This window comes from Carcharodon carcharias, chromosome 14 (assembly GCF_017639515.1).
Source record: "Carcharodon carcharias isolate sCarCar2 chromosome 14, sCarCar2.pri, whole genome shotgun sequence".
Taxonomy (NCBI): domain Eukaryota; kingdom Metazoa; phylum Chordata; class Chondrichthyes; order Lamniformes; family Lamnidae; genus Carcharodon; species Carcharodon carcharias.
The window spans coordinates 12533583-12559321 of record NC_054480.1 but is presented as its reverse complement, the minus strand read 5'-3'; the positions used below and the strand labels follow the sequence as shown (position 1 = coordinate 12559321).

Genomic DNA, 25739 nt, shown 5'->3' with positions numbered 1-25739 from the left:
GGGGGGGAGGGAGGGGGGAGGGGGGGGGAGGGGGGGGAGGGGGGAGGGAGGGGGGGGGGGAGGGGGGTGGGAGGGGGGAGGGAGGGAGGGAGGGGGGCAGGGAGAAAGGGAGGGAGGGGGGCAGGGAGAAAGGGAGGGAGGGGGGCAGGGAGGGGGGGAGGGAGGGGGAGGGAAAGGGAGGGAGGGGGAGGGAAAGGGAGGGGGTGGGAAAGGGAGGGAGGGGGGGAGGGAAATGGAGGGGGAGGGGGAGGGAGGGGAGGGGGAGGGGGGCGAGGGGGGGGAGGGGGAGGGAGGGGGAGGGAGGGGGAGGTAAAGGGAGGGAAAGGGAGGGAGGGAGGGGGGGAGGGAAATGGAGGGGGAGGGGGAGGGAGGGGAGGGGGAGGGGGAGGGAGAGACAGGGAGGGGGAGGGGGAGGGGGAGGGGGGAGGGGGAGGGGGAGGGGGGAGGGGGGGAGGGGGAGGGGGAGGGGGGAGGGGGAGGGGTAGGGGGAGGGGAGGGGGGAGGGGGAGGGGAAGGGAGGGGGAGGGAAAGGGAGGGAGGGGAGGGAAAGGGAGGAGGGAGGGGGAGGGAAAGGGAGGGAGGGAGGGGGAGGGAAAGGGAGGGAGGGAGGGGGAGGGAAAGGGAGGGAGGGAGGGGGAGGGAAAGGGAGGGAGGGAGGGGGAGGGAAAGGGAGGGAGGGAGGGGGAGGGAAAGGGAGGAGGGAGGGGGAGGGAAAGGGAGGGAGGGAGGGGGAGGAAAGGGAGGGAGAGGGAGGGGGAGGGAGAGGGAGGGGGAGGGGGAGGGAGGGGGAGGGGGAGGGAGGGGAGGGAAAGGGAGGGGGAGGGAAAGGGAGGGGGAGGGAGGGGAGGGAAAGGGAGGGGGAGGGAGGGGGAGGGAAAGGGAGGGGAGGAGGGGGAGGGAAAGGGAGGGGGAGGGAGGGGGAGGGAGGGGAGGGAGGGGAGGGAGGGGGAGGGAAAGGGAGGGGGGGGAGGGGGAGGGAAGGGAGGGAGGGAGGGGAGGGGAAAGGAGGGAGGGAGGGGGAGGAAAGGGAGGGAGGGAGGGGGAGGAAAGGGAGGGAGGAGGGGGAGGGAAAGGGAGGGAGGGAGGGGGAGGGAAAGGGAGGGAGGGGAGGGAAAGGGAGGGAGGGAGGGGGAGGGAAAGGGAGGGAGGGAGGGAGGGGGAGGGAGGGGGAGGGAAAGGGAGGGAGGGAGGGGGAGGGAAAGGGAGGGAGGGAGGGGGAGGGAAAGGGAGGGAGGGAGGGGGAGGGAAAGGGAGGGAGGGAGGTGGAGGGGGAGGGAGGGAGGGGGAGGGGGAGGGAGGGAGGGGGAGGGAGGGAGGGGGAGGGGAGGGAGGGGGAGGGGAGGGGGGAGGGAAGGGGGGAGGGGGAGGGAAAGAGAGGGAGGGGGAGGGAAAGAGAGGGAGGGGGAGGGAAATGGAGGGAGGGGGAGGGAAAGGGAGGGAGGGGGGAGGGAAAGGGAGGGAGGGAGGGGGAGGGAAAGGGAGGGAGGGAGGGGGAGGGAAAGGGAGGGAGGGAGGGGGAGGGAAAGGGAGGGAGGGAGGGGGAGGGAAAGGGAGGGAGGGAGGGGGAGGGAAAGGGAGGGAGGGAGGGGGAGGGAAAGGGAGGGAGGGAGGGGGAGGGAAAGGGAGGAGGGAGGGGGAGGGAAAGGGAGGGAGGGAGGGGGAGGGAAAGGGAGGGAGGGGGAGGGAAAGGGAGGGAGGGAGGGGGAGGGAAAGGGAGGGAGGGAGGGGGAGGGAAAGGGAGGGAGGGAGGGGGAGGGAGAGGGAGAGGGAGGGAGGGAGGGGGAGGGAAAGGGAGGGAGGGAGGGGGAGGGAAAGGGAGGGAGGGAAGGGAGGGAGGGAGGGGGAGGAGAGGGAGAGGGAGGGAGGGAGGGGGAGGGAAAGGGAGGTAAAGAGAGGGAAAGGGAGGGAGGGGGAGGGAGAGGGAAAGGGAGGGGGAGACAGGGAGGGGGAGAGACAGGGAGGGGGTGAGAGGGGGGAGCGGGAAGGAGAGGGAAGGAGAGGGAGGGAGGGGGAGGGTGTGGGAGGGAGGGAAATGGCGGGAGGGAGGGGGTGAGAGGGGGAGGGGACATGACGGGGAGGGAGAGGGGGGGAGGGAGAGGGGGAGGGGGCGAGAGAGATTGGGAGGGGTGGGGGAGGCAGAGAGTGAGAGAGAGAGAGAGAGAGAGAGAGGAAGGGAGGGGCAGGGGGCAGGGGGCAGGGGGACTGGGGACGGGAGGGGCTAATGGTGAACGATGGGTACGTCACTGATGTTTCCAATGCAACCTGGTTGCCATGGCGCCAGCGGCCTCGCGCGGGCCGGAGTCGCGGCGTGACGTCGTGCCCCTGCTCGGCGTTTTCGGGAAACCCCGTGTGGTGCTGCCTGATGGGCCGGGACGGAACCGGCGCCATTTTGTTGTGGCTTTGAGCGGTCGAGGTCGGTTGTTTGTTCATGTGTCCGTGAGAGGAAAAGAAAGTACACGTACACACATAAGCACCTGTACAGAATATATTTAACTCAACGTCGATTTACTTAAACAAAAATATTTTTAAAAACTTCTTTGCCTCGCAGATCCGTTTTTGAAATATAAACATATATATATATCTAAAAAGCGTGAGCGAGGCCTAAGGGCGGAAGACGATCCGGAGCAGCAAGGCCTGCAAACCAGTGGTTGAAAGGAAAAGAATCAGCATTAGGGCCGAGGAGAAAGGCTTCCAACGTTCAGATTCGACCGGATTCGCACATTGTTTCATTTTAAGGTATTTTTTCTTTCCTCATATGTTTTATTTTATTATTATTATCCACCGACCCGACCCTCTCCGAGGCCGCGTGTGTGTGTGTGTTTTTTAAAAAAAAAACGGTATCGAACAGGCCTCGGGTTGGCTCGGCAAGGAAAACGCGAGCACTTTTATTGATGTATTTATTCTTCCTTTAAAGCAGAGAGGCGGCTACAGGGTTCCCTCCCCATCGAGGTTTTAGCCGCCGAGTTGAGTCCTCTTGACTCCAGAGCCGTCGAAGTTATTGTGCAACACAGTTTTTTTTTGGGTGGGAGTGAATTCTCTTGCGTCTTCAGTCCAATCTGCTACTCATAATCCGCCCTAAGTTTGATCATCTTTCTCCCCCCCCCCCCCCCATCTTGACCTCCCCGACTCTCCGAAGTTGGCAATGGGCGTCGAAAAGAATTGATTTAAGTTATATACATATATATATATTTTTTAAGGAAAAATCGTTTGGAAAATGTGTAAGTCCCAGAGCACTAAATGGAGGCTTTCTCTTTTTTTTGGGTGGGGGGGTGGTAGATGGCGTTTTGTTTCTCAGGGTATTGAATATCTCCTCTCCCCCCCCCCCCCCGTTAGAATTGTGTGGGGAAGCGTTTTTAAAAAGTGGATAAATATTCGGGGGTGGAGTTCTGGTGGAGGTGGAGGGGTGGGGTTGGGGTTAAGAGTGGTGGAATGGCCCGGTGAATAGCTGTTGTAAGACCTGGCACGGCTACAAGTGAAAATTTAGTTCTGGTATGCAGCATTGTATGACCAGGGCTAGTGAGTTTGGCGAATTTAAGAAAGCTTTCAAGTTTTTTTTTGCGTGTGTTCGTGTTCTGCAGGGTAAAGGTTAACTCCAGAGAACATTTAAGGTGTAGGAGTTTTTAAACAGATGTTTTTTTTCTTGAGCACAACTCGGGAAAACCATCTAAATTTGAGAAATGTGGTTTTATGACCAGGTTAGCCTCAACTGATATTTAATTTTTAACTGCCTCATTTTTTTGCTGTAAAGACAGTTCACTGGAGGTGAATTTGTTAAATGGTTAGTTTTTTTTTGAAAGGAAGTGCAGGTTTTAAAAGGAGGATTGTTTTAGGCTGCATTCATATTTTGACCAAAAATACTGAATGCTGTACAGTAAGAAGTTACAACCCTTAAGGTTGCACACTAGCTGCAACTCCATTGCACTCTGTGGAGGAGGGAAGAATCATTTCATTACATCAGCCCTGTCCATTTATGTTCTCAAGAGTTAGACACTAGTTCCAAGGTCTTAATTCTGAAGATTCACTATAATGTTACCACAAGGTTCAGTTAATTGAAAGCTCATTTTGGATTTGGGGTTGAACTTTTTCTGGTCTGTTAAGTATGTTCAGACTAGTTAATACCTGTATTTCTTCAATTTTGTTGTTGATTGAAACAGTTTTGAGGTGATTGGATACGTATTAATTTTGAACAACTCAGAGCTTTACATCAAAAAAGAAATTATGTTTAAATTTGTGTAGATTACCATTCAAAATCACCAAGAGTTGAAGTAGTATATGTCCTTGTTGAAAATAGTTCATTGGTTTGAAAGTTTAAAAAAAATTAGTTGGGGCATGCTAGTGCTACTAATTTGATAGAATGGCATGTGAAATTTCAAGCCTTCCTTTTTGTTTTGCAGGATAGGAACAAACCTAGGCCATTCAGCCCCAGGTCAGATTGTTGCTGACCTGTACCTCAACTCAGCCATCATATTCCCTGGCCTAGTGCCCTCTGATGGATGGGGCAGACCAATCCCAACCCAAACAAAGCTCCCCAGAAACCAACAACAGAGGCCAGGGCCTGACATATCTTAGTCCCATGCTAATTCCCAGGCCTACTGTGATTGTGGTAGATCTTTTTCAGGAGCACACTAGAAATGCCAACAGCTTTTCCTATGTTGCAATAATGCAATTTATGCTAAATATTTTTAATAAAACTCTTGCATCTGGCATACACGTTCCTGTAAGTACCATACCTGCTTCTTGTAACGAGGAACAAATGAACAGGAGTTTGATAAAAACAAAAATACCTGGAAAAACTCAGCAGGTCTGGCAGCATTGGTGGAGAAGAGCAAAGTTAACGTTTTGAGTCCTCATGACCCTTCAACGGAACTAAGTAGAAATAGGAAAGGGGTGAAATATAAGCTGGTTTAAGGGGAGGGGAGGGTTGCTGGGACAAGCAAGCAGTTATAGTAGGAGATAACCAAAAGATGTCACAGACAAAAGAACAAAGAGGTGTTGAAGGTGGTGATATTATCTAAAAGAATGTGCTAATTAAGATTGGAGAGCAGGACAATCAAAAAAGGGTGAAATAAACGGGTGGAATACATTTAAAAATAATGGAAATAGATGGGAAAAGAAAAATCTATATAAATTATTGGAAAAAATAAAAGGGAGGGGGAAGAAACGGAAAGGGGGTGGGGATGGAGGACGGAGTTCAAGATCTAAAGTTGTTGAACTCAATATTCAGTCTGGAAGGCTGTAATTTGCCTAGTCGGAAGATGAGATGCTGTTCCTCCAGTTTACAATGAGCTTCACTGGAACAATGCAGCAAGCCAAGGACAGATATTCAATCAAGATTGTTCTGCCATTCAGTGAGATAGTAGCTAGTCTGTACCTCAATTCCAGCTACCTGTCTTTGCTCCTTATCCCTTGATGTCTTTATCCAATAAACATTTCGATCTTAATCTTAAATTTTAATTGTTACTGCATCCGTGGTAATTTCAGAGTGTAGTCAAGCCTTTCAGTACCACTGTATGAAAGGGTGTATAATACCCCCTTGTTCTGCACTCTCTTCCTGGAGAAAATAGTTTTTCTTTATCTACCATATCAAATCCTTTTATTATCATTTCGATCCCTTCCCTTCACCCCACCCCCACTAGGGCTATCCTGTACCTTGCTTGTCCTGCTTTCTACCCTTAATTAGTACATTCCTTAGATAATTTCAACACCTTTTGTCTATCACATCTTTTGGCTGTCTCCACCTATCACTGGCCCTCTGTCCAGCTCTACCTGTTTCCCCCACTTAAACCAACTTATATTTCACCTCTTCTATTTTTACTTAGTTCTGTTGAAGAGTCATACGGACTCGAAACGTTAACTTTGTTCCTCTCCACAGATGCTGCCAGACCTGCTGAGTTTTTCCAGGTATTTTTATTTTTGTTTTGGATTTCCAGCATCTGCAGTTTTTTGCTTTTACTTTTTATTATCATGTTAACTATCTATGCTTGGCATAATGCAATCCAAGTTTATGTAACATGTTCATAATTTGACCCTTTCAAACCCAGTTTCTTTCTGGCGAATTGGCTTTTTACTTTCTCCATATCTTTCCTGAGGTTTGATGCTCAGTACCGAACACAGTCATAAGGCCTCACCAAATCTCTATATAATTGAAACATCACTTTCTCTTCCCTGTATTCTAGTCCACTTGAGGTCATCATTCCATTAGCCCTTTCGATTATCTTTTACTGATTTGTGTACATGATCCCTTTGCTCCTTCAGAGTTCCTACTCTGTCACTGTTAGAAAATAGTCCAAATGATCTATCTTGGGTCCAAATTGGGTGACCTCACTCTTCCCCACATGGATCTGTCCATCTGCCATGGATTTTCCTCATAATACCAACTCCATGTGCTTTTTTGCTAATCTCAGATATGGAACTTCTATTATACTTGTTGAAAGCTTATATAGACGCATGAATATCTAAAAAAAATTTCAGCCAGATTGGTCTGATATGATTTATTCATCACAAAAACGCTGACCCCTATGAAATGGTTATCTCCGTCCCTTATAAATTCCAGTGATTTCTCCACCACTGATCTTAGTGAAAGGTCTGTGGATAAGCAGGGTTACTCCCTGCTTAAATAATGGTGACATAATTTTCCAATCCAAAAACACCATTTCTGAACCTAGAGAGCTTTGATAAATTTACTAAAGCATCTGCAATTTGCCAATATTTATTTTGATAACTTGAATGAAAGCCATCAGATTGTGGAGACTTGTTTACCTTAAGTCCTGTTATTTCCTCCATTATCATTTTCGTACATTTATTAAATCCTTTTGTACTGGAATTAAATCCACAAAGTTCCTCTCCATGACTTATTTGAGTTTTTTTGTGGCACTGCTATTTTTGTCCTCTTCCTCAACAGTGAAAACTGATTCCTTTAAAGGGACCATGTTTCTCCTTTCCACTCAATATATTTCTAGGAATATTTGCTGTTAACTTTAATACCCCTTGAAAGTTTTGTTTTGTGTTTTCCTTTTGCACCTATTTGTATTCCTATGTTCCCCTTAATAGCTCTCGCAGCCTACTGGATTTCCACTTTTCCTTGACATTATGGAAACCTTTTCTTTCAACTTGATACTGTCTCTTAACTGAATTGTTGACTGGCAGCATTGCGTTTTAGGGGGGTGTGCTGGTTTTGTATCGTGCCAAATACTACTTTGAATACCAGTTTTGCTGCTGTTTGCTCCTGCTAAATGTGATTATGCTAATAAGCTTTTCTTTTTGATAGATTTTGGGTAAATTAACAAACTTGTCAGATGGAAAAGCTAACCAAATAGATCCATTAAATTGGTCAGGTAAAATTTACTTTTTCTGTTCATTTATAATTTTCGACTTCAATTGAGGCTGGCTACTTCAGGACAACTAATTCTAAGATATAGGGCCCAAAAAGAGCAATGTATTTAAGGAAAATAATTTATTATGTCAAATGTAACTTTCCATTTTTCTATCTTCAGAAATTAGTTGTCCAATCGTGATGTGAACAGTCTTTCTGATGTCTTTGAAGAATATTTAACAAGGCACCAATGCTGTATCAGCATGTTTGGACACATTCTAGGAGCAGGATTGTCTTTCATTTTCTAATGAAGATTGTATGCCTATAAGATTTAATGAATTTGCACAGTGTCATGCCAATGCTGATGAATTCCCTTCCATTATTTTTTTGAGCATGACGTCATATTTGGAGCAATTGTGCTGATTTGTTGAACACGTTTTCAGTTTTGTGGGGAAAGGTCCAAAATAAATACTTATGTAACTTCCCCATGATATTTGTTTAGATCATCATTCAGTGGATTTTAATTATCCAGTCTTAATTGATCCTGAGAATAAAACCTTAACTATTTTTTTCCGAAGACTGGTGGCACTGTTGGGGGAAAGGTGTTTTTCTGGAGGTTTTTTAGAAATCTAAATTGTGCAAAGAAAAATGTATCAGGCAATGTATGTATGCAAATGAAATATTCATGTAACTGATGGAATCAAATTATGTAAAGTGGTTCAGTAGGAAGATTCCATGGAAGGGGGATGTCAGATAGTTGTGGGGGTGGGAGTTAGAATACTATCTACTTGCTGAAGCAGAATGTCATGTGCAAGTTTAAAAAGAATCTTTTTGTACCTATGTGTTGCAGATTCTCCTGTGTTGAAAAAGGAGGACTGATTTTCTACGGACTGCTAACAAACCCCTCAAAAATCTACAATATTATATGTCCCTATATTTGAAGGATGGAGCCCTAATTGTTGCTACGCCTTCACTGCAAAATCTGTGACAGTACAAATTCTATAACCATCAAATTTTATGAAAATTTCTCTGTGCAATTTATAACCTAGGCAGGTTATATTTTTTATACATTGTAAAACTATTCCGAAAAATAGTTCCTCCTGTTGTAAATGGCCAGTTTTGGAATCAGTTGTTTTTCTGTTTTAAGAAGCAGTCAATGGCACTTGCAGCAGTTAAATTTTGCACAAATCAGCCAGGTTTCTTCTCACTACAGTGCATTGTTTCCCTAATGCACAATTAAACAGGAGTTTTGTTGAAGACTTAGAAATAAATAATAATGGGATAGTGCATGGAGAAGCAATGGGTAAAAATGGAGACTAAATGGAAGAACCAGAGCCTGAATAACCATTTAAAGCATTTCGTATTAATGAGCTGAGATTTTTTTATTTCAGCCTAAAGTAAAATTAGCTCAAGATTAATTGTATGAAATGGGCAATTTTTTGAGTAGTTAAATTTAAAATATCAACTTAGATATATCTTTTGATGTAGCCCTTTCAACAGTGCTTGTCATATCAATGAAACATGATGAGTAAATGGCCAGGGTAAGTGGCCAAGTTCCAAGTCACACAAAATATATTTAGCTTCAATAGCTTCAACCTGGAGAAATCTTGCCTGTGTTAAATTGTCACCATGCAGAAACTGATTATTTATGACTTAAATTAATTTTCCTGATTTGCATCTTTGGGATTTAATTTCATAATTCCTGACTTAAGGGCAAAAATCAGTGGTCTTGCTAGAGCCATTGTGGTTAATGTTCAGCCAGCCACACACACTGATGACCTGTACCATGCTACAGGGTAATGATAATGAATTAAATCTTAACCAGAAAATGTAATGCATTTTCCTGCAGATGGTTTAGCCTCCATACACTTGTGATAGTGTTACTGGTCGGTTCCAGTGACTGTTAGAATAAGGCACCACTATCATTTACCTATAGTTTAAAAAAAACTGAAAGCAAAAGATGTATTGCAAAAATGGCTGCTTATATAAAGGTTTTTTCTACCAGAGTACTCAATTTTTAATGATCTAACCAGTCTCTCATTTGAATCTTTATAGTTGTATCTAGTACAGTTGAAAGGTGATTTGTGTTTTTAACTGATTTTTCTGGACTATATTGTATATGAAGTAATTTATCTTAAAACAGTATTCCTTAACTTAGACTGTTCTGGTATTGCTGAACATGTCTAATTTTTGTGTACTATGTATGATGCTTTTATTTGTGACTTTTACAGTTTTTGTCTGAAAGCTGCTTCTCCTGAGATCCTTAAGGACACCAGTGGCATCATCTGTGTAAACAGGAGATTTCTTAAAACATTCGCCTAAAGTTTTCACATGGGGAAAACTTTACCACTGTTGCTTTAAGTAGAATCTGCAGTGAATATGCATTGTGTGACAAAAATATTATACACCAAATTTAACTCTGCTCATTATTGTATTTCTTAGTGGAAGGGGAGGAGGCATGCAGTATGCAGTTACTTTTTGCTCTCAATCATCAGGCAAAACAAATGGCTAGATTTGAAATTCTATCAATTTAGGTGCTAAATTTGTCTGGTCATGATGAACTTATTCTTGAAATTAATTTCATAACAGATTTGGCAGCTTGTTTTGTGACCTGAATGTCCAAATATTAATATAGACATAAGGAAAAAAGCTTCAATTAGATATTTGAGCTATTTCAGAAATGCTACTGAGGGTTTATCTTTATTCCTGTCCCTACAACATCTTCATCCTCCCAAAGCAAAGGTATTAACATTCTGAAAAAAGTGCAGTTTTATGAAGTATTACAAAATGTTTGGGGAAGAAAAGTGGGTAGATTTTAGCTAAACAATTAGGAAGAGCATCCAAACATATTAGTCACTTTTATTATAACCTATGGTATCTGTTTATAAAACATTCTGATTCAAAACTACTACTGTATTCTTAATTGTCCCTGCTCCTGTTGTGTGTTTTTCAGGTGGCAATCAGAAAAGATGGCAGATGACTTGGATATTGAAGCAATGCTCGAGGCACCTTACAGGAAGGAGGTGAGGAGCAATGGCACCCACACAGGTCATAAAATACAGAACAATATAGCACCATTTATGAAACTACTGCTGTGCTATACTCATTGAATATCACAGTTCCATAACCCTTTCATTTTAATATTTACTGCATATAGAATACAGATATTTCACTACATTTAAGTAAAGTTTTTCTTTACTGTTGAGCTGGTTCTGCAACTAGAAATGAGATCTTTTTTTGCAGTAGTTTCGATTAGAGTGATGAATAAATGCCCATCTATCTCTTTTTGTAGACTTGCCTAGTGATATCACATCTCTACTACCATGAATACAGCTTTGATTCCAGTCTGAACTATCAAACAATAAGGTAGTAATTGCGTGAAGTATCGCTGTTCTGTGGTACCCTGGGTAAAAACCCAAAGCCCAAGAAAAGATGGCCTATTCTTTGGTATAGCAACAAGGTGAAAGTACGGTTTTAAACAGTAAACTTATTGCATTGTAGTATCAAAGAGTAGATGAATTGTAAACAACAAGAAAAAAATCCATTATTTAGAGGTTTTAGAAGAGAAACTAATATTCTGCATGCAAAAAAAGTTTCACAGAACCTAAACGTAAACTATATTGATCTGTTAAATTTTACTTTCACTGTATGTAATGCATTTATACTATTGATAGAATAAAGTTCTACAGAAAACACGGCCCTGTTTACACAGAGAAATCAAGATTCACGATTGGAAGTTACAAAATGGCTGGTTTTGCAGTCTCATGCAGGCTGGGTGTAGGAAGCTCAAGTGGTGGGCCATTGAACCTCAGTTATGCAGTTGGTTGTTAATTTCAAATAAATGATATCCAGACTATGGGCTAGAATCATTGTCCAGAAGATAGACGCTAATGTATTTGTTCCACTAAATTATTTTGAGATTCCCCATCTTTTGATCACGCCTTTGCTGCAGTCGAAACAGTTGGAAGCATAACTGTTGAGTTTTGGGTGGCCTGTAAAGACTGAGGGTTGATCCTAATCGTCAATAAAGCAGAATGTGGTTGAGATACCATTTTGTTTTGGTATTAAATAGTTAAATTCTGAGCTAAATTGATTTATTCATTGTTCGGGACTTGTTATGCAGGCTCTGCTCAAGATGTAAAGACAAAGGAACATAATGCGTTAAAATTAGTTTTGTGATAGTTGGGCTTCTTGATGCCTGTTCTTCAGTAAATTTTATAATACAGCCTGTGTAAGCCTACAAAAAGTAATCCATCTAACTTTTAGGCCTGAAGGTAAATTTTAGGCAATTTCTGTGCCAGTAGGTAGAGCGCTTGTTGCATCTGATTGGTGTTTCGCTGAACGAAGTAGGATAAATGTAGATGCACATGAAAAGTGTATCTGAAACAGACTCTACAAACTACAGAACAAATGCATAACGTCTTTCATCTGTTCTAACACAATATTTTGTTTTGACTAGCTCAAGGCTTGACGGTCCTTCCTTCTGCAAATTGTATAACTTTGCTATACCGAATGCTATTTATGTCACACTACACATACACACAGGGGTGAGGGAGGAGCCTTTCCAATATGATATGAAAAGCCCTGCCAAATACTTGGGAATTTCTTTTTGCTGGAAGCTTTTAAGTAAAATGCTTTTGCAGTACAATTGGGAAAAAATGCTTCCTATACAGCACTACAGAGTTTAACTCTTGATCGTATATTCAATTTTGTGATTGCTTTTAGTGAGGAGTGGCATTTAAGTGTGTCTGCCACATGAATACAGTAATGCAGATTTTAGTGTCAGTGGCAAATAATTCTGAAAGCATGCAAATTAAAATTATCATAAAACTTAAACTTTGCAGGGAACTTATACTGTGGAACATGTGCCAACATAAGTTGTGGATGTTTAGGTAGGGGTTGGGGTAAGAAAGATTACATTGTTTCATTTTAAGAGGAACACTTGGGTTTTACAATAGTTGTTGACCACATATTAACAAGGAACTTCACCCTGTGCACATAACTAAGCCAGTGTGCTCAGTTTTTAATAAACCTCATTTAAGAATTTTTCTGTAATCAAGGGGTGCCTTAAACTTCATGGTGCAATTTTTAAAAGAAAAGGCTAGTGTTTTGAAAAATAAATAGATTGCGATGTGATACGTCAAGCTTTGCCGCTGCAAAATAGTTGAATTGTGTTTGAATAGTGTTTCTTTCATTTTACCTGGTTTAATATAAATAATGTTCCCTGTGTAAACAGGACCACATTTAGGGAATGATTAGGCTGAACTGGTGGATTATTGAAGACTTCAGATTTCTTGGGAATCGGCGTTACTAAGAGGTGTGATTCCCTGTTTGCTTCAGGGCGAGATGTGTGAGAGAGGTGACTTCAAGCTCTTACAGTCGCACCCTTCCAGCACAAATGGGCGAAGACGTGAGGAACAGGACTGGTCGCAGGAAATCAACTGTGGCTTACAGCTAACACAGCCACACATGTCTTAGGCACACTTTTAGCACTGGTACTGATCGGTGTGTCAGTAGCAGCAAGATTATCTCCTATCTTCCTAAATTCCTAATTTATAAATTATGTAATTAATAAAACCTAATGTCTAGAAGGGTCCGTTTCAAAGAAACTTTAGAGTTTCTTATATAAGTAATATTTTTTAAATCATTATGTTCTATATTTTCTTATTCCCTCTTCCCTTCCCCTCACGACTTGCAAAATGTTTCCCCTTCGTCATTCTGATGTTCTTCTGTCGACCTGCCTAGGATGAGAACAAGTCGAGCAAAGCCAATGGACAAGAGGAGCGTAGTAAAAAGTAAGTCAATTGGTGTGAAAAGGAATGTATTTAAGCAAAGCCAAAAATTTGTAATATATTTCAAGTCTGAAAAAGAGATCATGACTCTACTTTGAAATGCTTCACCGGGTGGGTGCGAAATATGATTTGTGCCTTTTTAGTCCAGTTTCGTAAGAGCAGATAAGGTGTTTTACACTATTAGCATCTAATGCTTTTAAAATCCGGAGCATAGGTTTTCCTTTCAAACAGCAGAATGTTGTGGAAAGCCTTCACGCAAGAATTGGATACAATATGCTCTCACTCTTCAATAGTTTCCAATTTTGGGATGAAGACTACTGCTGGTCGTTCAAGCCCTTATGTCCTGATACCAAAGATAACAGTATACACCTAATGTTTTATTTTAAGAAACTCAGCAGTGTCATTTTGAGAAACTGCTATGTTGATCATCTTCCCCCGAGATCAAAATTTTGTAAAACTTAGCTGTGACGGTGGAATACTGTTATTACTACAGCATTCAGAATGCTTTTTATTGCTGTAATCCTGTAGAGCTAAACCTGTACCTATAAAATATTGGTTGGGCAGTCAAAAAATAAAACTCCTTCATTTGGTCTGGGAAGCCAAGCCTGGACAGCAGTTTCCACAGACTCAATTGGCTCATCATGTCAAAAGCCTTGCTGGTGCATTGATAGCAAATGGAATTTTTGATGCTGGTGACTGTATTTCTCTTGAATCTGTCAGGCATCCATGATTAACATCCGCAATGCAGTGCTTTGCTTTAAAGTCATCTTGTGTCTCAGGGAGGATTGAATATACGTTCCATGATATTTGCATTAGCCTTCGTTTTCATTCTCTTTTCACATGGTTTATAGTTATGTAATTATTCTTTGGTCTCCTGGAGCACTTCCATCTTTCCAGATGATTTTGAAGGACCTGTGTAAAACATTGGGCAGAATTTTCTGCCTATTGGACAGGTGGGCCTGACCCAATCTCCATTGGGTGGGGAGCCGATCCCCGCCACCATTTTAAGCGGACGGGCCAATTAAGTGATACCTGGCCCCTGTGCGGGCAGGGGGTGCATTCCCCAAATGTGAGAATGAGCTCTCGCGCATGCGTACGAAAGAGCGCAGATCTCCCTGAGGCTAAGTGCTGCCTTAGGGAGATTGCTGACAGCTGTATAAACATTAAAAAAAGAAATAAAAAATCCTTTACATGTCCCCCTCATGTGACAATGCCACATGAGATGGGACATGTTAATAAATTTCACTAAAACTTTATTACACTTTTTTAAACCCTACATGAAACCTCATCCCGCCAGTGGATGAGGTTTCATGTTTTTTCAGAAGCCTGCCGGGGCTCCTGGCCTGCCCACCAACTTTAAGGTTGGACAGGCAGGTCCTTTAATTGTTTTAATGATCCTGTCAATGGCCTCAATTGGCCATTGACAGGTCGGCGGGCCCGCAGCTGAATTCGCTGTGCCTCCACCTTCCTGAAGATTTAAATGGGGTGGGATGGCATCGGGGGTGGGGGGGGGGACCGCGTCATTTTGTGCGTCAGCGAGCGGGCCCTGCCCCCTGCTCGCCAACGGCAAAGTTCAGCCCATTATTTCTGAGGTGGTGTGTTTGGAATCTGCAACAAATAAGAGCTCATAATTTAAATTAGTGCTGTAACACCTGCAAGGCTAATTTATCATTCCTGGGGTGTTCAAAACTGAATGCAACATTCTTGATGGGGTTTGACCAAGGCGCTCTATACTTGAAACATGATTTCCTCACTTTCATATTCTAATCCCCTTGAGATAAAGAACATCATTTCTTTCATTTGCTTACATACATGTGCACTTTTTGTGACTTCTTTACATGGATAGCAAAGCTCTTTTCACTATTCCTATTTTTTCTATTCAGCAACGTGTTTATCCAGTGCTGTGGAAAATATTCTAATATGTGTTCCTCCAATGCAATTTGCATAACTTCACTTACCGCACTGAACATCATCTGCCATAAAATTCACACACTCCCATATGTAACTTAAGGAACTTTGAATTAATAGTAATAGACTGTACTGCAATCAACAGGTACTGATTTAAATGTTTACATGATGTCACTTTATTGTTTCCTCAGGAAAAAGAAGAGCCGAAGTCGCAGTCACAGTCGTGAAAGGAAGAGAAGCAGAAGCAAAGAGCGCAGGCGCAGCAAAGAGCGAGACAGGAGGAGAAGCAGGAGCAGAGAGAGAAAGAGCAGCAAGAGTAGAGAACATCGTCGCAGCCGAAGCAAGGACCGCCGGAGGGTAGAAAGAGGCCGCTATAGGAGCCCATTGTATGTTCACTTTTTTAAAAAATTCCTCACTTTTGAAATCTTAAATATAAACAGAACATGCTGGCAATACTCAGCGGGTCATGCAGCATCTGTGGAGAGTGAAACAGTTAACCTTTGAGGTCAATGACCTTTCATGAAAAGAGTTCTGATAGAGGGTCGTCAACCTGAAAGATTAATACTGTTTGTCTCTACAGATGCTGCCTGACCTACTGAGCGTTATTTTTCAGCATTTTTTGTTTTTATTTAAGATTTTCAATGTTTGAAGTATTTTCCTTTGAAATCTCAATTACTTTTCAGCTAACCTGCACTGGCCAAATATAAGTACTGCAAAAAATAATATCTAGCTGCAGAATTAGACAGGAATGATTGGAGAGTAGGTTCCAAGCGTTGCAATGTATTTACATCCAGTGCTATGGATAATAGCATATTAGGAATGATCCTAAATGGTTCAAGGCCAGTTTTTTAGCATGTTTACACCTAGCTGGACCAAATTTGTAATGGGTGGAATTAGATACCTTAATTTATTTCAGGATATTTTATTTTAATTCCTTTGTTAATACATGGACAAAATTTATGAATCAAATCATAACTGTTGTGGTCAACACCCACACTACATTTCAGTGGATCTCTGGTAGAGGTGAAAACTTATGCTACTGTTGCCCATAATCCTATATGGATCCTGCTAATGTGTCATATATTTGTGTCCACCCTGACTCTTTACCTGCTCTATATGTCTATACCTGCTGTTCCACTAACACATTGAATAATGTCTTGTGTTCAGTATGTTGCCACCTGGTATATCAGCATGTTAGTTCTGAGTGGATCAAATATTGATGCCATCTTTTATTTCCTCCATGGTCACTTGTCAGGGGCAAAAAGCTAATCACAATTGCTTTTAATTCAAGGGCATACCTTGTAAAATTGGTGAAGAGGCAATTTTTTTAATGTAACCTTCCTCCCAGAAATAAATTACACCAGTCTGAACAACATTAACACCACATAGCTAATAAGAGAGGGCTAATTGGGTATTATTTTTATGTGGTAATTTAAGAGTTAAAATCAGGGTCTAGCAAGAGAAAAAGTGTTAAGTGTGGGGTATTTTTAATCTTATTTCTCTGCTCTTGGTGCAGCTTCTAATCCTGATGTTCTAATATGGTACTGGTATGATATACGTTTTCAATTCTGTAAAGGTTTTCTTTAAACTTCAGAAATACTTAAAGATTGTTCTTAGATTCCATTATGAAATCGGTTCTGAGAAAACGCTGTTCCATTCTAATTGCACCTGCAGTTCACAAGTTGGCAGCGTGTTCCTGTGTTAGCCACAAGATGGCTGTTGAGGATAATCAATGCTTGCGCAAGTAGTAATAGTTTAAACTGACCTCAGTCAAAACAGTGGAATTGCTGATGCTTTAGAAGTTGAGTGTGTACTCATGTAAATTCTTTCTACCATCTCTACCTGCTTAGTTTGGAGAAGCGACTTATGTAAGTATTTGTAGTGTTATTTCTAATCCCTAAAACTATACCCTCAGTGAAAACCAATAGCTGTTTTTAACCTTCAGCTTGTGAGAATGGGGATTGTATGTTGTGACATCATCATGTTAATTATCAAAAGCAGTAAGTAGTTTCATTATAACACACGTGCTTCACAAACTTGGTCAGACAATCTTTCATGTGGATCTGTCCTTTTGAAATGGGCATGAATCTGTCCATAAGCATTGCAGTCAACTCACCTTTAGAAATGCTTTCTTTAGCTTAATTGTCAGAATTTGATAAGATACTGCTTTTCATCCCATTCTTATGATCTGGTAATGGATAATACACTGCAATTCAGATATCAACAGTGCCTAAAAGACTTGGAAACTTAAAAGTCTATCCAAAATTTCAGCACACTGATGACTTCTTGAATGTCACTCCTCCCTTCCTCGCTTTTTTCCCTGCATAACACCTCGTCCAAAAAGGCCTGTTTAGGCCATCTGCATCTAGTGATAGTCTCCCTGTGCATTTTATCACAATTCTCTTTAGAATGAAACTTCATTCTTTTAATCTTATGTTTTATAATTTCTGCCAAACTTTTTAAAAAAAGAAAATACTTGCAATTAAGCACATACTTTTCAACACTTGAAATGATGTGCATCTATCTTAAATGGTTGACTAATTTTACATTGGTATGAAAAATTTCTGGAATTTGGATTCTGCAATTGCAATTTGCATAGCCTATAGATTGAGGCATTTTTCTCCAAAAGAACTGTCACAAAATGCATATTTTTTGCAGAAGGGCATTCTTAAATTTTAATAATTGCTGTGAAAAACCTCTAGCTGACGTATAGTGGGTAGGCACATCGGGGACTGAGTGTACATTCAATGCTCTCTTCCAAGCTCTACAGTCCATTCCAATGTGATTCTTTTGAGAATGAGTGTGTTGAGGGCAACTCTCCTTGTAACTCTACCTTGATTAATATTAGTGTATGGGCTGCTCACTGAATATTGGCTATAGTTTGTAAGCCCCATTTTCAATCTTGACTTCTTTTAGAATCCACAAAAGTCAATTGCATTTTGTTTTGCATCATTATGTGAACTGCCTTAAAAATTAGATTTTATTGTTTAACATTCGCTCAAAAAGTTTGTAACATTCTCCCCCTTATCTTTCTTTAGTGGCCTCTGTATGTGTGTGTTTTCCCCTCGCTGTATTTTGGCTGCTTTTTGAATGAATTTCATCTGCATCCTTTTGAATTGGGATTCATTTTGTATGTAATTAGCCACAACAACTTTTATCTTGCATTATAGTTTAAATTTACATTGAAAGCATTAATTTCATGTGCATATGGCAAACTATAGATCTAAAAGCCTATGGCTGGTTTGGAATCGAGGTAGTCAATCCTTGGCACAATGATAATAGAATAGATGGAAAAACAAATCTTTAGCTGGTGGCTAAAGTTAGTCTTACTGCATCCATTATAGGAAGGTTTTATATCACTTGTTTCCACTATTGTAAAACTAACTTTCAAACTCATTCATAATACATGTAAGACTTGTTGATGCATCCCAGCCTTATTGAAAGCCTGGTGGCTGTTATGTCTTGTAGCTAAAATTGGCTTTGTCTCATCTTTTAATTCTAGTTCTGGTCCAAAATTCAGCAGTGGTAGCAGCAGCAGAGGGAAGATTGGCATGCAACCCGGTATCAAAATAAGGTATGTTATTAAATTGTATTCGCTGGGCGCCTTTTTTAAAATGACAAGCTTGTCCATTACTTTTGGAACTCCTAAATATAAGAAGCACTCTAGAAGTATGTCCACCAATCTCTTTTAAACTCCTATCGATGGCTTCCATTATTAGGCTGTATGTTACAGTCCTGTGGTATGTATTTAAATGTTTTGAAACAAGTTTTGAAGGGTTTTTTTTATAGAATCTAGCACACTGATGTAAAACTTAAATCGGTTGGTGGTTTTTAATTTCGAGGTTCTGCAGTTAATTTGCAGTTAACTTAATGGACAAGAATATTGGAATGTATAGGAATAGGAAAGATCATTGCTGTCCATCTTCTCATCCCAGTGTCTACAAAAAATCTGACAAAATCCTTAATTTTTTTAACCAAGTAACCACCAGCTTTTCTTCAATTCGCTGAAAGTGAGCCCTTCTGTCCTTCAGCTTTCTATTCCATACCTTACCCTCTTGCACAGCTTAATTAATTCCCAGCTGTCTTTTCACCCGTCCTCTTAAGCTTGGAACTTGTTCAGGAAATGAAAATTTTGGGTTATATTCCAATGTCTCAGGTATTATTCTGTGTGTGTTATATGATCTTTGCCAAATAACTTTAAGGTTGCGCATTGGAGTCATATTCTAATTACTAAAATATATAATATTTCAACAATAGAGACTTGGAATCTTGTCAGTACCTGGTTTACACTGCAGTTGTTTCTCAAAACGGTTAAATTGCTTGCACGTCCAGAGGAATTTGTTCATTATAGTTCATTCATAACCTTGAATGTACAAATTTAATTTTACCGAATTTGAGTCAATAACGGGGGTGGGGGCGTAGTGGTATTGTCACTGGACTGGAAATCCAGAGATCCAGGGTAATTCTCTGGGGACCTGGGTTCGAATCCTATTATGGCAGATGGTGGAATTTGAATTCAATAAATATCTAGAATTAAAAGTCTAATGATGATCATGAAATCATTGTTGTAAAAAAAAAACCCATCTCACTCTCTAATATCCTATGGGAAGGAAATCTGTTGTCCTCACCTGGTCTGGCCTACATGTGACTCCAGACCCACAACAGTGTAGTTGAGTCTTAAAAAAGCCCTTTGAATAAGGGCAGTTAGGGATGGGCAATAAATGTTGGCCCAGCCAGCAACGCTCACATCCCAGGAACAAATAAAAAATATATATAGTTTTTGCAGTAGCATGGATGTCTCTGATCTAGGACTTCCAGAAATACATCTTCTAAAGTGTTCTTTCTTGGAATCTTGCCAGTACCTGATTTACACTGCAGTTGTTTATTAAAACAGTTAAACTGTTTGCACATCTAGAGGAATTTGTTCATTATAGCTTTTGATACTTCCCTCAATGTACACTAACTTATTTCTTGTGTTCTCTTCCAATTCCAAAGTCGAAGGCGTTCTCGAAGCAGAAGCCCGCATAAAAAGGATAAAAGCCCAATAAGGTAATACTTTAGATGCAGAAAAAAACGTTTAAGGTTGATGGAATAAAAAGAATGTTAATTGGACTTGTGCATGTTTATGAAAATTGCATTTTGCAGAGGTAGTGCCTTCATTGTTTATTGTAAACTGATGAAAACCAGTCAGGCCTGATTTACATTGGATTTAACATTGAGATTTTTATTTTGAATTGGCTGGTTGTATTTTGGGTTGTACGCCACAAAACTGTAATTAATGTGAACAAGGGTGTGCCTAATGGACTTATCTGTTCTTTCCATCTGTGACTACTGTGATCTTCCACTGAATTTTTTAAATTGGGATACTAATGGCGCATAAAATAATTCCTAATACAGGCTTGCCTCTTACTCTGTTTTGAAATGTGCCACTTTTAACAGATTTGTTTTCTGTGTATTTTTTTTTGTTTTTTTCTGGCTTTTAAGAATAGAATTTTTAAAAAGCGGGTTTGTCTCAGCAGGCAGAATGTGCCAACCCATCAGCTTTAGCTTTAATCCCCCTTTTCTCCCTTGCACCAAGATTGAAGCCATTTCGGGGACATTTAATAGTTCCTATACCTAGCTGCTTTTATTAGGATTTTAAAATGTAAATATAATAATTGTACATGCTAGCAACACGTGGCAAGCTCACAGATGTTGAGTTTTGAAATCTGCTGAACTGACAGTTGAGGTTTGCTTGGCTTGGTGTCTTCATGTTGTCACCAGAAATACTGGCCTGTAATTAATCTGCAATCTGAACATGGTCACAATGAAAACTTGGATCAAAGCTAATTTTACATTAATACAATCTTGGTTCCACAGTATTTTGAATGGCTAATCTCTCAGTATCTAAGACATTGTTTACTGTTGAACATAGGGAGCCAATTGATAACATTTCACCCGAAGAAAGAGATGCCCGAACAGTATTCTGTATGCAGCTTGCAGCACGGATTCGACCGAGAGACTTGGAGGAATTCTTTTCATCGGTGGGAAAGGTAGGATCATTGTTATTTCTATTTACGCTAACTAGAGAATAAGTTTTAATACTTCACCAGAATTTCTTAATTCACTGGAGAAAATGTTACATAGTTTTGATTTTAAACATTTTTGCACCCATATCTGATTTCAATTTTCTTCAGAACTGGCAGTTTCTTGTTCTATAAGCTTAGTTAATAGTAAATCCTGCTAGTTTGTGATCAGTCTTGAGTGCAAGATGGTGTGCTGCATCGTCATAGTTATGTATGGTTCTATTGTACATACTATAAGATAACAGGCATTTTGGATTTGAGGCATTTGCATGTGAAACTCAATGTTGGCGTGGAAATATAAACCAATGGTTGGTTACTAAACACAATTTGAAAGTTCCACTGAGGCTAATTTACATCTGCATAATGCACTATGCTAAGGACAGAGGAAAAAGAAACAGCTGAATTCCTGTTGTTGGTGAAGCGTTTAAATTCAGTGGAGGTGATATCTTGCCACCTTCCTATGTCTACCCTCCCTCCGCTTTCCTGTGCCTGCCCCCATCCTCAGCCACTGCAACAAGTTATCATAATGCAATGGTGACTGCAACAGCCAGAACAGATCTTAAGTGGAAACTCTGCATTAGAAGTTGTAAGGATACCTGTAACCTGATACCCGATTAATTTATAATCTGTGGTAGAGTACTGCTGGACTGGAGACCGACTGGCTGCTGTTTCTGACAGATACCCATGTGCTCAAAATACTGAGAACTTGCTGATCTTTTCAAGGTTTGGTGTGATCGCAGTTTCAGAGGCAGCATTCTGCTAGCACTTGCTCAGTTCATTCAAATAAGTTCAGTTTGGGGGGAGTGGGGAGAAGCAAGGTGCAGCTTAAATCTTATGGTGATTCTGATTCCATTCATAAATGTGCTTTTCTTAGGGACTGAGCATATTTAGTATACAAAGTCTAATGTTGGATGCAGAGCCTAGTGACTTTTAAACATTCTTATGTGACGAATGCATTGATAGTTTGGTGTTGTTAAATTGAACAGTACTACATCTCCATTTGCACAGGTTCGAGATGTAAGAATGATATCAGACAGGAACTCGAGACGTTCAAAAGGAATTGCTTATGTGGAGTTTGTTGATGTGAGCTCTGTTCCACTCGCAATAGGTTTGACTGGACAGAAGCTCTTGGGTGTGCCAATTATTGTTCAGGCTTCACAGGTAAGGGAATTTTTACATCAATATGATCTTCAAATTAAAAATTACACTATATTAGATTCAGCTGAATTCATAATTGTTTTTTCACTAATAACCCTTCTGTCCTTGACTAACCTCCCTTTTCTCTCCAGGACCCTCATAGGTGTTGCCACAATCCAAGCTTATCTCTCTCAAAACTCCCTATTTCTGTTTCTCTGATCTGGGTTTGGTTCCTTAGTCTCAAGACAGCCCCAATCAATGTCATGAATATTCACCGATTGTTGCACTAACCTACCTTGACACCCTCCTACAGGCTTTGACATGATCAATGGCACCATTCCCCTCCATTATTCAGCTTTGTTGAACTCTTAGCTATTTGATCATAGCTAGAACATATCAGGCAATTGCTTTGCTTCCTACTCGCCCATCCCAACACCTCAGTAGTCCATCAAGGATGCTGTTGCTGAGATACCCATATTTGCCATTGTCACTAACGGATTTGATTGCTCTGTAAATTTCAGCCTGTTCAAAGTACTGCCTGTGTCCCCTCCTGCATCAAGTTATACTTCCCTAGCCCTTGTTGATTTACATTGGTTCCCAGTCCCACATTGCTTCATTTAAAGTTCTTATCTCCTCCAGGGCCTCAACTCTGCCCATCTCATTTGTCTCAGACTCCACAACCTGCAGTTTGTCTGACACATGCTCCACTATTGGTGGATGTTCTTTAGCAGTCTAGGTACTATAGAACTCCCCTCCCATAATCCTCTGCCTCTTCAATTCCCTCCTAGATATTATCTTACTAATTTTTCTTTCTGGCCTATGGCATCCATTTTTTAGTCATGCCCCTGTGAAACACCATGGAACATTTTTCTACACTTAGGTGCTATATGAATGTAAGATGTTAATTGGGTATATGTCAGTATCAAATTTTGATGAGTAACGTTGGATAAATTATTAGAATGATAGTGTTTACCATTCTGAAATGGGGGAATCTTGTGGAAGTGGGAGAGACAGGGTTAATTGTGTATGGTCTGTGGAAACAGACTTAATGGTTTAATGCTTTTTTTCTTCAATGGGTGTGCTCAAAGCCTTTTCTTCCAATTTTGGTGCGTCTGTGTACCTATTACTTTCAACATAAAATGAATTTTTCCACTTGAATATGTTTAATACATCAGATGTTGGCAATTTATTGGTGTACTAGTGTCATTGTCCAAACAGAACCCATTCAGTCCACTCCTTTTAAAAAATAAATGAGTAAATCGCAGGAATTTTTGAAGGAGACATGACACCAGTAGGCTGCATGATAAGGAGCATCATCGGAACCAAGAGTAGGCCATTCAGCTTCGAGCTTATTCTATTATTCAGTTACATAATGGACAGTCTACATCTCAACTCCATCTTCTTGCTGTGGTTCCATATCCCTTAATAACCCTAAGTCTAGGTATTAATATAGATCAGGAAAAACAGTGGCCCTCATACCAACCCATGGTGGTCCCCGCTGTATATTTTCCTCCAGATACCAAAACAACCTATCTTCAGCCAACTTCGTATCCATGCTGCGACTGTCCCATTTATTCCATGGGCTCTAACTTTGCTGCCAAGCCTGTTATGTGGCACTTCATCAAACAGCTTTTGGAAATCCAGGTACACCTACATTACCCTCATCAACCCTGTTACCTTTTTGAAAAACTAATTAGTTAAACACAGTTTGCCTTTAACAAACCAGTGCTGGCATTTCTTAATTAATTCACATTTGTTGAAGTGACCTAATTTTACCCCATTTGTAAAGCTTTCCCACCACTGCGAATAAACTGACTGGCTTGTAGTTGCTGTGTTTATCCTTGCACCCTTTTTTTTAAACAAGGGTGCAACATTGGCAGTTCTCCAGCCGCCTGGCGCAACCTCTGTATCTATAGAAGGTTGGAAGATTATGGTTAGTGCTTTTACGGTTTCTACCCTTTTTTTCCTGAGTACCTTCAAATTCATCTAATGCAGTCCTCATGACTTTTCAACATCGAAGTACAGCCAGTCTTTCTAGTAGCTCTTCCTTTATCAATTTTTAGCCCACCCAGGGTTTTAATTACCTCCTCTTTCACTATGACTTTGGCAGCGCCTTATTCCATGGTAAAGTCAAATGCATGATACTTATTTAGTAACTCAGCCATATTCTCTACCTGCAGGTTTCCCTCCAAGTCACACGCCATCCTGACTTGGAAATAAAACCATAAGACGTAGGAGCAGAAGTTGGCTATTCAGCCCATCACATCTGCTCTGCCATTCAATGAGATAATGACTAATCTGATAACCCTTGACTCCACTTTCCTGCCTTTCCCCATAACCCTTGATTCCCTTACTGATTAAAAATCTGTCTGTCGCAGCCTTGAACATACTTAACGACCCAGCCTTTACAGCCCTCTGCGGTAAAGAATTCCACAGATTCACTACCCTCTGAGAGAAGAAATTCCTCATCTCTGTTTTAAGTGGGTGTGCCCTTACTCTAAGATTATGCCCCCTGGTCCTAGACTCTCCCACAAGGGGAAATAACCTCTCAGCACCTGCCCTGTCAAGCCCCTAAGAATCTTACTTGTTTCAATAAGGTTGCCTCTCATTCTTCTAAACTCCAATGAGTACAGGCCCAACCTACTCAAACCTCTCCTCATAAGAAAATCCCTCCATACCTGGGATCAATCTAGTGAACCTTCTCTGGCCTGCCTCCAATGCCTGTATATCTTTCCTTAGATGGGGACCAAAACTGTTCACAGTATTCTAGGTGTGATCTAACTAGTGCCTTGTATAGTTTTAGCAAGACTTCCCTATTTTTATACTCCATTCCCTTTGAAATAAAGGCCAGCATTCTATTTGCCTTCCCTATTACCTGTTGAACTTGTATGTTAGCTTTTTGGGATTCATGCATGAGGACTGCCTAACCCTTCTGTGCTGCAGCTTGCTGCAGTCTTTCTCCATTTAAATAATATTCAGTTCCTCCTCTTCCTGTCAAAGCGCATAACCTCACATTTTCCGACATTATATTCCACCTGCCAAATTTTTGCCTACTCACTAAACCTGTTTATATCCCTCTAGACTCTATTATCCTCAATACTTGCCTTCCCACCTATTTTTGTGTCATCCACAAACTTGGCGATTGTGCTTCACTTCTCTTGTCTAAGTCATTTATATCACCGTTCCTTTATTGTCATTGGGTCAAAATCCTCAATGTCCCTCTCTAGCAGCACTAAGGGTGGACCCACTGCACATGGACTACACGGGGATCAAGAAGGCAGTCAGTGCTGCCTGCTCATGAGTAGTTGGGGGATGGATAATAAATGCTGGCTCTGCCAGTGATGACTACATCTCATGAACAAGTAAAAGTGGTGTGTACCTGTGTATGTTTCACTTTCTTTACGAATGTCAACAATTAACAAAATAAATACTGGATAAAGAGACGACTTCACTTCCCTGAACAGATGCTTAGCATGCTTTTCATCTCAGCACCTCAGCTACCTATCAGTTTTCATTGGATAACAA

General features: G+C 41.4%; 1 protein-coding gene across 4 annotated transcripts in view; it reads left to right on the top strand.

Moving 5' to 3' along the window:
* Positions 1 to 2375: 2375 nt before the first annotated feature.
* The window catches only part of rbm39a (RNA binding motif protein 39a), a 40889-nt gene continuing 17525 nt past the window's right edge, over positions 2376 to 25739 (top strand). For 2 of the 4 annotated variants that reach the window (XM_041203849.1, XM_041203851.1), the window contains exons 1-8: positions 2376 to 2736; positions 10266 to 10335; positions 13058 to 13107; positions 15204 to 15398; positions 18515 to 18586; positions 20008 to 20061; positions 20927 to 21044; positions 22086 to 22238. In XM_041203849.1, the coding sequence (XP_041059783.1) occupies positions 10282 to 10335; positions 13058 to 13107; positions 15204 to 15398; positions 18515 to 18586; positions 20008 to 20061; positions 20927 to 21044; positions 22086 to 22238 (696 nt within the window). In that variant the 5' untranslated portion in view covers positions 2376 to 2736; positions 10266 to 10281. Of the gene's footprint in view, positions 2737 to 8162; positions 8362 to 10265; positions 10336 to 10604; positions 10679 to 13057; positions 13108 to 15203; positions 15399 to 18514; positions 18587 to 20007; positions 20062 to 20926; positions 21045 to 22085; positions 22239 to 25739 lie in introns of all 4 variants that reach the window. The other 2 variants (XM_041203850.1, XM_041203852.1) reach the window with 2 other exon arrangements.